Below are 11,145 nucleotides of genomic sequence, written 5' to 3'. Positions count from 1 at the left end.
CTGGGATTACAGGCTTGAGCCACCGCGCCTGGCCCACACTTTTTTTTTTTTTAGATAGAGTCTTCCTCTGTCGCCCAGGCTGCAGTGCAGTGGCGTGATCTCGGCTCACTGCAACCCTTGCCTCCCAGGTTCAAGCAATTCTCCTGCCTCGGCCTCCCGACTAGCTGGGATTACAGCACAAGGTGCCTGCCACCACACCCGGCTAATTTTTATTTTTATTTTATTTATTAAATTTGTATTTTTAGTGGAGACAAGGTTTCACTATCTTGGCTAAGCTGGTCTTGAACTCATGACCTCGTGATCCACCCACCTCGGCCTCCCAAAGTGCTAGGATTACAGGCACAAGCCACCACACCCAGCCTTCACACTTATTATTTTTATATATGCACAGGGAAAAGGCTAGAAGGATATTTGTTCAAATGTTATAAGTGAACGTGGCTGGGTGGTAGGATCACAGTTGAACTTTTTTTCTTTTACAGTATGCTCTTCCTTCCAATAGCAAACATCTTTTTTTCTTTTTTTAAGAGATGAGGTCTTGCTATGTTGCCCAGGCTGGTCTTGAACTCCTGAACTCAAGCAATCCTCCCACCTCAGCCTCCCAAAGTGCTGGGATTACAGACATGAGCCCTGACACACAGTTGCAAATGTCATTTTTAATATAAAACATTTTTTCAGGCCAGCCATGGTGGCTCACGCCTGTAATCCCAGCACTTTGGGAGGCTGAGGCAGGCAGATCACCTGAGGTCAGGAGTTTGAGACCAGCCTGGCCAACATGGCGAAACCCCATCTCTACCAAAAATACAAAAATTAGCTAGGCATGGTGGCATGCACCTATTATCCCAGCTACTTGGGAGGCTGAGGCAGGAGAACTGCTTGAAACCGGGAGGCAGAGGTTGCAGTGAGCCGAGATTGCACCACTGCACTCCAGCCTTGGTAACAGAGTGAGACTCTGTCTCAAAAAAAACCAAAATTTTTAGGCTGGGAGTGGTGGCTCACACCTGTAATCCCAGCACTTTGGGAGGCCAAGACAGGTAGATCACAAGGTCAGGAGTTCGAGACTAGCCTGGCCAACATGGTGGAATCCCGTCTCTACTAAAAATACAAAAATTAGCCAGGCATGATGGTGGGCGCCTGAAATCCCAGCTACTCGGGAGGCTGAGGCAGGAGAACTGCTTGAAACCGGGAGGCAGAGGTTGCAGTGAGCCGAGATTGCACCACTGCACTCCAGCCTTGGTAACAGAGTGAGACTCTGTCTCAAAAAAAACCAAAATTTTTAGGCTGGGAGTGGTGGCTCACACCTGTAATCCCAGCACTTTGGGAGGCCAAGACAGGTAGATCACAAGGTCAGGAGTTCGAGACTAGCCTGGCCAACATGGTGGAATCCCGTCTCTACTAAAAATACAAAAATTAGCCAGGCATGATGGTGGGCGCCTGAAATCCCAGCTACTCGGGAGGCTGAGGCAGGAGAATCGTTGGAACCCAGAGATGGAGGTTACAGTGAGCCGAGATGGTGCCACTGCACTCCAGCCTGGGCAACAGAGCAAGACTCCGTCTCAAAAAAAAAATTTATAGCATAAGATAAGATATCCAGTTATCAATTTAAGTACAATAAGGAGTATCTCAAGTGAATGCTTCAAAGTCACGTAGATCTGAATATAAATTCTAGCACTTTCCAGCCCTATGGTCTTGACCCAACTATGCAACCTCTCAACCTTGTTTCCTCATCTTTAGAATGTAAATGAAGTGAGGTGCGGTGGCTCATGCCTGTAGTCCCAACTGTTCAGGAGGCTAAGGCAGGAGGATCACTTGAGTCCTGTAGTTTGAGGTCACAGTGAGCTATGATTGTGCCACTGCACTCCAGCCTGGGCAATAGAGTGAGAGACCCTGACTCTAAAAAAATAAATAGGCTAAATGAGGTGACTCACACCTGTAATCCCAACACTGGGGGGCTGAGGTGGGAGGATTGCTTGAGCCCAGGAGTTCAAGGCCAGCCTGGGCAACATAGCAAAACCCCATCTGTAGAAAAAACTTAAAAATTAGCCAAGTGTGGTGGTGCGCATCTGCAGTCCCAGTTGCTTGGGAGGCTACGTGGGGAGGATCGCTTGAGCCCAGGAGTTCGATGTTGCAGTAAACTATGATCGTGCACCTGCACTCTAGCCTGGGTGACAGAGCCAGACCCTGACAAATAAATAAATAAATAACAAAGCAAGCCTGCCTGGCAAAGTTGTTGCAAGGATGGCAGTAAGTGGCTCTGTAGGCACATAACAGGTGCCAAAGGAGGTAGGGGTAAGGTCAGAAGGCTTCCTGGAGGAGGTGAGATGCAGCTGGATTTGAACAGGGAGTCATGGATGAGATTTCTGGTGGAAAGAGAGCCCTGAGAGTGAGGCACAGTAAGAGCAAAGGTATGGAGTAGAAGGGAACACGGGCTGGATTTGGACAGCAGAGCCTGGAAGGCTGGCCAGGGAGCGTGGACACTGTCTCTGGGGCAGAACCTCTGGAGATGTCTGAGTTGCAAAGGGACTCAGAGCCCTGGAGTGACGAAGTCCAGGCTGTGCCACGGTCTCCCTGGCACTCCACTCGGGTGGAGGGCGGATGGAAGGGTGACAGAGTGTTCTAAGAGTTGAGGCCAGTGGAGAGGAGGGTCCAAACCAAGGCAGCAACAGGGAGGGGAGGCAGGGGATGGACTGGGCTCCATAGGGCAGAAGCCCATTTGTGAAATCAAAAGCAGCCCACTGAGGGATGCAAAGCCCATCAGCCTTCCCTCCCCTAAGGGCACTGTGGACTGGGAGGGGGCCAGAGACCTTCCAGGCAGAGCTCCTGGCCCCTGACCCAGCAGCCCGGCTCTCCCTTCTAGCTCTGGGGCGCTGCTTCCCATGGACCAACGTCACTCTACCGGCGCTCCCAGGGATCACCAATGACACCACCATAGCGCAGGGGATCAGGTAGGCACCACCCTCCCCCACATCCTGGCCACACGCCTTCCACCCACAGCCCCGTCTGACTCTATCTCCCCAACAGCGGTCTTATTGACAGCCTCAATGCCCGAGACATCAGTGTTAAGATCTTTGAAGATTTTGCCCAGTCCTGGTATTGGATTCTTGTGTGAGTCACCAGATTCCCCTTCTCTCATGTCCTTGCCTTCTCCCTCCCTGATCCTCTGTCCCCTCGTCCAATGTCTGAAACACAGGTTTTGGACAGAGGAGGAGGAGCCAGAGCTCAGAATGGATTCCAAAACCAACAGGATTTATAAGGGAAAGAGGCCTAATCTGGGGACGTTGGGTGGTGTGTGGAAAGGCAGGGGGAGCCTCTGAAAGGGGAAAGATTTGAGGGACTAGGGCTGAACCTCACTGTCCTCACCCTGCCTACAGAGCCCTGGGAGTGGCTCTGGTCTTGAGCCTACTGTTTATCTTGCTTCTGCGCCTGGTGGCCGGGCCCCTGGTGCTGGTGCTGATCCTGGGGGTCCTGGGCGTGCTGGCATACGGCATCTACTACTGCTGGGAGGAGTACCGAGTGCTGCGGGACAAGGGCGCCTCCATCTCCCAGCTGGGTTTCACCACCAACCTCAGTGCCTACCGGAGCGTGCAGGAGACCTGGCTGGCTGCCCGTGAGTGTCCTACCCACCCCCAAGCCACCAGCTGCCCAAGGATTGCCCTGGGCCATGCCCGACCCCAGCCCTGGCCCTGACCTAGGTCTATCTGCCCGTCCTCTGCAGTGATCGTCCTGGCGGTGCTTGAAGCCATCCTGCTGCTAGTGCTCATCTTCCTGCGGCAGCGGATTCGTATTGCCATCGCCCTCCTGAAGGAGGCCAGCAAGTTAGGGCCTGCCTGGGAGGGACATGGGGCTGAGGACAGCGTGGACCCAGGACTGGGGGTGCTAGAGAGGTGGCAGGGAGCCTCAGAGGAGAAGGGAGGAATAGCACAGTGGTGAACACTGCTGTGGCTTTGCCTCTCTAAGCCTCTGCTTCCCCATCTGTAAAATGGGGGTAACAATAGTTCCTGCCTTCCAGGGTTGTTGTGAGGATTAAATGAGTGCCTGGAACATGACATAGGCCTTCTAGAGGGGTTGGTGGGAGTGGTGGTGGCTGAGTGGAATGGCAGGAATCCGGACCAGGAGGGGCAGCAGCTTGCTCCTGACCAGGAACTGCCACACACACCTGCCAAGGGATCACACTTAGGGGTGATCTTCCCTTACTCCACCTGAAGCTGCCCCAGATGGTTTCTCTGTGACTCTAGTTTCCTCTAAGGGTCCTGTGAGCCTGATTTATTCAGTTCTGTTTATCCAGTGAGCACCTACAGTGTGCCTAGCCCTGCACCAGGCCCTGAGGACACAGATATGAAAGATAATGTCACTGCCCCTGTTGGTGCCACCCTGGGGGAGTGGGGCAGGCCCCAGCGAGGGCAGATATGGGGTCAGCCCCTTGACAAGATGGACAGCTGGGGCAGTGACAGTGAACAGCTCTTGTTTCCCTGCAGGGCTGTGGGACAGATGATGTCTACCATGTTCTACCCGCTGGTCACCTTTGTCCTCCTCCTCATCTGCATTGCCTACTGGGCCATGACTGCTCTGTATCCTCTGCCCACGCAGCCAGCCACTCTTGGAGTCCTGGGGGTGATGGAAAACAAAGCAATACTTGCCCCGTACAGTGCCTTGGTGTCACTGGAAGAGGTGCCCCTTTCTCTGGGCAGACGCAGCAGCACTGTGCCTGAACAGAGTTGAAAGGGTACACACAGGATGAATTTCAGCCCTCTCTGTGCAGCAAAAGATCTGCACAAGCACCTAGGAACAGGTCCCTAAGGAGTGAGTGGTCTGTGGAGACCTCATGTGACCGTGCTTTCCTTGACTCCCCTCTGGGTACCTGGCTACATCAGGGCAACCCCAGTATGTGCTCTGGGCATCCAACATCAGCTCCCCGGGCTGTGAGAAAGTGCCAATAAATACATCATGCGACCCCATGGTAAGAGGAAGCGGGGGACATGGAGGTAGGACTGGTAGGGCTGAGGGGCCGTAGGGGCCATATTCCTCATTGTACAGGGAAGACTGAGACCACAGAGGGCAAGAAACTCATGCACACCCAAGCCCCAGCAGAGCTAGAAGAAACCAGTTCCCAGAATACCTGGTATTCCTGTTGGGCCGTCCATCATGTGGGGAGGGAAACTGAGGCTGGGAGAGATAGCCCTGGATACCAGGACTTACTCCACCCCTCCCCAGGACATTCCTCTGACTTGAGGACCATCAACCCACTTCACCCTCTGAGTCTCAGCCTACTTCTGTTTGTTTGTTTGGAGACAGGGTCTTGCTCTGTTGCCCAGGCTGGAGTGCAGCAGTGCAATCTCAGCTCACTGCAACCTCCATCCCCCAGGCTCAAACAATCCTCCCACCTCAGTCTCCTGAGTAGCTGGGACTACTAGCATGTGACACCACGCCAGGCTAATTTTTTTTTTTTTTTTTTTTTGAGATGGAGTCTTGCCGTGTCGCCCAGGCTGGAGTGCAGTGTCGCAATCTCAGCTCACTGCAAGCTCCGCCTCCCAGGTTCCCGCCATTCTCCTGCCTCAGCCTCCTGAGTAGCTGGGACTACAGGTACCCACCACCACACCCAGCTAATTTTTGAATTTTTTAGTAGAGACGGGGTTTCACCGTGTTAACCAGGATGGTCTCGATCTCCTGACCTCATGATCCACCCGCCTTGGCCTCCCAAAGTGCTGGGATAACAGGCATAACCACCGCGCCCGGCCATGCCAGGCTAATTTTAAGCTTTTTGTAGAAGCAAGGTCTTGCTCTTGCCTAGGTGTTGCCTAGGCTGATCTTGATCTCCTGGGGTTGCCCCGATGTAGTCAGGTATCCAAGCGATCCTCTGGCTTAACCTCCCAAGTACTGGGATTATAAAAGTGAGCTGCCACATGCAGCCCCACTCCTCTGTAAGATGGGGACAATTATAATAGCCATCCCTGGGGTGGCTGAGAAGATGAAATGACTTTGGGTACATAAAGTGCTTAGTACAATGCCTGGCACCTGATAAGAGCTCAATAACAGGTTGGATTGTATTGTATCGTTAAGTCTTCCTCCCTTGGAACACAGAGCCCTAGGTAGTAGCTAGGTGGGACTCCCTGGGGGGGGACCTGGGAGAGAAGCTGCTTCCAATACTCTCTCTGAGGTTTCCTGGGAGTGGCGCTGGGTTGCTGGGAATTTACTCTTCTCAAACCTGCCATGTCTTCACCTCATCTGAGCTGGAAACATGAGCTGTGCTGCAGGCATTAGCCCCACTCCTATTAAAAAGGGGAGGTTTGGCCGGGCGCCATGGCTCACGCCTGTATTCCCAGCACTTTGGGAGGCCAAGGCAGGCGGATCGCCTGAGATCAGGAGTTTGAGACCAGCCTGGCCAACATGGCGAAACCCTGTCTCTACTAAAAGTACAAAACTTAGAAGGGCATGGTAGCAGGCACCTGTAACCCCAGCTACTCAGGAGGCTGAGGCAGAAGAATTGCTTGAACCTGGGAGGCGGAGGTTGCAGTGAGCTGAGATCGTGCCAATGCACTCCAGGTTTGGCAGCGAGACTCTCCGTCTCAAAAAAAAAGGGGGGGAGGTTTATTTACATGTACAGAGGACCCACTATGTGCCAGGCCACTGGGTATACAAAGCCCAAAATGATGTGGTTCTTTTTCTTTTTTTTTTTTTTTCTTTTTTAACGAAAAAAAAGGCTGTTACCCAGGCTGAAGTACAGTTATGTGATCATGGCTCACTGCAGCCTTATCTCCCAGGCTTAAGTGATCTTCTCACCTCAGTCTCCCAAGTAGCTGGGACTACAAACGAGTGCCACCATGCCCGGCTAATTTTTTTTTTTTTTTTTTTTTAAGAGATGGGGTTTCACTATGTTGCCCAGGCTGGTCTCAAACAACTGGGCTCAAGCAATTTGCCTGCTTCAGCCTCCAAAAGTGTTGGGATTACAGGCGTGCACAACTGTGCTGGGTATGACATGAGGGTTGTTTTCAACTTGCTTATGATCTAGCAGTAAAGACTGACAGAAGGCCGGGCACTGTGGCTCACGCCTATAATCCCAGCACTTTGGGAGGCCAAGGCAGGTGGATCATGAGGTCCGGAGTTCGAGACCATCCTGGCCAATATGGTGACAGAGCGAGACTTCATCTCAAAAAAGAAAAAAAAAGATTTTTTGATTAGCCAGGCATGGTGGCACACACCTGCAGTCCCAGCTACTCGGGAGGTTGAGGCAGGAGGATTGCTTGAACGCGGGAGGCAGAGGTTGCAGTGAGCTGAGATTGAGCCACTGTACTCCATTCTGGGCAACAGAGTGAGACCCTGTCTCAAAAAAAAAATGTTCTTGGTTATATTTGCTATAAAGGGTTGTTTTTTAATTTGTGACTTTTTACTTTTTATTATGGGAATTTTGAAATATATGCAAAAGTAGAGATGATAGCACAGTCAGTCCCTGTACCCAGATTCCACAACCCTCAACTTTCTACTATTCTTATTTCATCTATATCCTCCCCCATAATTTCTTTTTTTTTTTTTTTTTTTTTGAAACGGAGTTTTTCTCGTCTCCCAGGCTAGAATGCAGTGGCGTGATCTCGGCTCACTGCAACCTTTGCCACCTAGGTTCAAGCGATTCTCCTGCCTCAGCCTCCTGAATAGCTGGGATTATAGGTGTCTGCCACCATGCCTGGCTAATTTTTTGTATTTTCAGTAGAGATGCGGTTTCACCATGTTGGCCAAGCTAGTCTTGAACTGCTGACCTCAGGTGATACGCCCGCTTTGGCCTCCCAAAGTGCTGAGATTACAGGCTTGAGCCACCATGCCCACCACGTTAATTTTTTTTTCTGGAGACTTTTAAGGCAAATTCTGGACATCACGCCATTTCACCTGTACATACATTGGGATGGATCTCAACAGATAAGAACTGTTTAAAAGCATAGCCACTATATCATTATCACATCTCACAAAACTAACAATAATTCCTTAATATCATCAAATACCCAGCCTGTTCTATCTGCTGGAAAGGGTTTTGGTAGACGTTGCGGAGGCTGCTCTGGAAGAGGAATGCTGAGTGAGTGCCTTCCCCTCTGATTGAGACTGAGGGAGCTGATTATGTTTATGCTATAGGCAGACCAAACTGAATTTGAGCCTAGAGATGGAACTCTCAGACAGAACTTGACTCCCGCAGTTCAGAGAAGCTGCTACTTCCCACCTGTCAACTCTGGGAGGGGCAGAAGCTACTGGGAATGGGACGCCCAGGCTCCATACTGAGGTGTCCGAAGCCTGAGCCTACTCTATCTCCATCTACCCTCCCAGGCCCAGCCTGTGAACTCCTCGTGCCCAGGGCTGATGTGCGTCTTCCAGGGCTACTCATCCAAAGGCCTAGTCCAGCGTTCTCTCTTCAACCTGCAAATCTATGGGGTCCTGGGGCTCTTCTGGACCCTTAACTGGGTACTGGCCCTGGGCCAGTGCGTCTTGGCCGGAGCCTTTGCCTCTTTCTACTGGGCCTTCCACAAGCCCCAGGACATCCCTACCTTCCCCCTAATCGCTGCCTTCATCCGCACACTCTGGTAAGGATGGGGCAGGGCCCTGGTCATTGTAAGCACGGGGGCCCCAGGGGTCCTGGAGCCGTCTCTGACTGCATGACACCCTCTGCAGTTACCACACCGGGTCGTTGGCATTTGGAGCCCTCATCCTGACCCTTGTGCAGATAGCCCGGGTCATCTTGGAGTATATTGACCACAAGCTGAGAGGTGAGCCTGGAGTCAGAGTAGGAGTCAGGAGCTGGGGAAGGCCATTAGGGAGGGGCTATAAGAGGCCAGTGACCAAAATGAGCTTTCCTTGCTCCCAGGAGTGCAGAACCCTGTAGCCCGCTGCATCATGTGCTGTTTCAAGTGCTGCCTCTGGTGTCTGGAAAAATTTATCAAGTTCCTAAACCGCAATGCATACATCATGGTGAGCCACACTGCAAGCAACCCTTTGTCCTGGTGCCCTTTGGTCTAGACACCCCCAATCCTGGTCCAGGCAGCTCACCTTGGTAACTGTGACCTTTCCACCTCGCTCAGATTGCCATCTACGGGAAGAATTTCTGTGTCTCAGCCAAAAATGCCTTCACACTACTCATGCGAAACATTGTCAGGTTAGGCTGTTCCCCACTCCCTTTGTGGCTCCCTCCTCCGATCTCCCACCCAAGGCTGGCTTCATGGGCGTGCTGTGCTCATCCGGGCCCTAGACTTGATTTAGTGCTCTGCTCTTGCCATCTTGAAATGTGAACAATTTTCATTTTGCACCAGTCCCCACAAATTACGAAGCCAGTTTTACTCTCAGCGTTGCCAGGCTTCTCACCCTCAACCTCCCCTAACTTCTGGCACAGGGTGGTCGTCCTGGATAAAGTCACAGACCTGCTGCTGTTCTTTGGGAAGCTGCTGGTGGTTGGAGGCGTCGGTAAGGGACCAGAAGCTGTGGGGACAGAGGGTAGGTGTGCTGGGCAGCTCAAGAGGTGGCCTCAGAGGAGCAGCACTAACCCCCAGAATTGTTCCACAGGGGTCCTGTCCTTCTTTTTTTTCTCTGGTCGCATCCAGGGACTGGGTAGAGACTTTAAGAGCCCCCATCTCAACTATTACTGGCTGCCCATCATGGTGAGTGACTCCCCTCTCTGCCGCTCCACCCCCAACTCCCCAAAGGAACCCTATAATCCCAACGGGTCGTGTGTCTTCCAGACCTCCATCCTGGGGGCCTACGTCATCGCCAGCGGCTTCTTCAGTGTTTTCAGCATGTGTGTGGACACGCTCTTCCTCTGCTTCCGTGAGTGACACCCCCAGCCACCTGTCCCCAACCTCAAAGTACTGAGCCATTCAAGCATTTTTTTAGAGATGTGGTGCTTCTAGAAACCGTTCGTGAGCTAAACAAACCAGAGGGAGCTTCTTGTGACATCCTGAGGCCAGGAGTTTAGGGAAGAAGGGAGAGAGTGAGCCCCCAGGCCAGTAGGCTCTCCAAAGAAGGCGTATTCTGATGGAGAAGTCTCTGCTATCTTCCCTAGGAAATCTCGGGTAGAAGTTAGTCATTAGAGGCCAGGCGCGGTGGCTCACTCCTGTAATCCCAGAACTTTGGGAGGCCGAGGTGGGCAGATCACTCTGAGGTCAGGAGTTCGAGACCAGCCTGGCCAACATGGTGAAACCCCTCTCTACTAAAAATACAAAAAATTAGCTGGGCGTGGTGGCGGGCGCCTGTAATCCCAGCCACCTGGGAGGCTGAAGCAGGAGAATCGCTTGAACTCAGGAGGCGGCGGTCGCAGCGAGCCGAGATTGTGCCACTGCACTCCAGCCTGGGCGACAGAGCAAGGCTCCATCTCAAGAGGAAAAAAAAAAAAAAAAAAGGATTAAAAAAAGAAAAAAAGAGCCATTAGAGAGACTTCCCAGCAGGTGGCTGTAGCGGCCGGGGATTTTCTTAATCTACAACATGCATCCATTCAGGGTTTGCCAGGCTCCTCCTAAGCGACTGACACGCATTTTTCCGCTAATTCTTATCATCACTCTATGCAATATAATATTCCCGACCCCAGTTCATATGAGGAAACTGAGATTACATAACCTGCCCGGGAGTAGGGGTGGTAGTGCAGCTTGGATTCCAAACCCGGCAGGCCGCTTGCCTCCCAGTCCCCGATTTCCCGGCCCCAGGGTCCGCTCTAACCGATCTCTGTTGCGGCTCAGTGGAAGACCTGGAGCGGAACGACGGCTCCCTGGACCGGCCTTACTACATGTCCAAGAGCCTTCTAAAGATTCTGGGCAAGAAGAACGAGGCTCCTCCGGACAAAAAGAAGAGGAAGAAGTGAGAGTTCCAGCCCAGATCCAGGACTGCACACCCACCGTCCAGCCGTCCAGCCTCACTTTGCCTTACAGGGCTCCATTTTGTAGTAAAAAAGGTTTTAGGCCAGGCGCGGTGGCTCACGCCTGTAATCCAACACTTTGGGATGCCGAGGCGGGCGGATCACCTGAGTCAGGAGTTCGAGACCAGCCTGGCCAATATGGTGAAACCCCCGTCTCTACTAAAGCTACAAAAATTAGCCGAGCGTGGCGGCATGCACCTGTCATCCCAGCTACCCAGGAGGTTGAGGCAGGAGAATCGCTTGAACCCGGGAGGCAGAGGTTGCAGTGAGCCGAG

At 52.4% G+C, this 11,145-nt stretch overlaps 1 protein-coding gene across 1 annotated transcript in view; it reads left to right on the top strand.

Annotated features, from left to right (window-relative positions):
- The window catches only part of SLC44A4 (solute carrier family 44, member 4), a 25,098-nt gene that overhangs the window by 6,295 nt on the left and 7,658 nt on the right, over positions 1 to 11,145 (top strand). Inside the window, exons 8-21 of the mRNA XM_011944751.1 lie at positions 2,855 to 2,942; positions 3,019 to 3,102; positions 3,369 to 3,604; positions 3,713 to 3,812; positions 4,473 to 4,565; positions 4,852 to 4,954; positions 8,302 to 8,555; positions 8,644 to 8,738; positions 8,837 to 8,940; positions 9,051 to 9,124; positions 9,359 to 9,429; positions 9,529 to 9,623; positions 9,705 to 9,789; positions 10,695 to 11,129. Of these exons, the coding sequence (XP_011800141.1) occupies positions 2,855 to 2,942; positions 3,019 to 3,102; positions 3,369 to 3,604; positions 3,713 to 3,812; positions 4,473 to 4,565; positions 4,852 to 4,954; positions 8,302 to 8,555; positions 8,644 to 8,738; positions 8,837 to 8,940; positions 9,051 to 9,124; positions 9,359 to 9,429; positions 9,529 to 9,623; positions 9,705 to 9,789; positions 10,695 to 10,816 (1,604 nt within the window). The 3' untranslated portion in view covers positions 10,817 to 11,129. The remainder of the gene's footprint in view (positions 1 to 2,854; positions 2,943 to 3,018; positions 3,103 to 3,368; positions 3,605 to 3,712; positions 3,813 to 4,472; positions 4,566 to 4,851; positions 4,955 to 8,301; positions 8,556 to 8,643; positions 8,739 to 8,836; positions 8,941 to 9,050; positions 9,125 to 9,358; positions 9,430 to 9,528; positions 9,624 to 9,704; positions 9,790 to 10,694; positions 11,130 to 11,145) is intronic.

The sequence above is a fragment of the Colobus angolensis genome, unplaced genomic scaffold, assembly GCF_000951035.1.
Source record: "Colobus angolensis palliatus isolate OR3802 unplaced genomic scaffold, Cang.pa_1.0 Scaffold236, whole genome shotgun sequence".
Lineage (NCBI taxonomy): Eukaryota > Metazoa > Chordata > Mammalia > Primates > Cercopithecidae > Colobus > Colobus angolensis.
The sequence above is the reverse complement of the archived record's forward strand: the minus strand, read 5'-3'. Positions and strand labels throughout refer to the sequence as shown.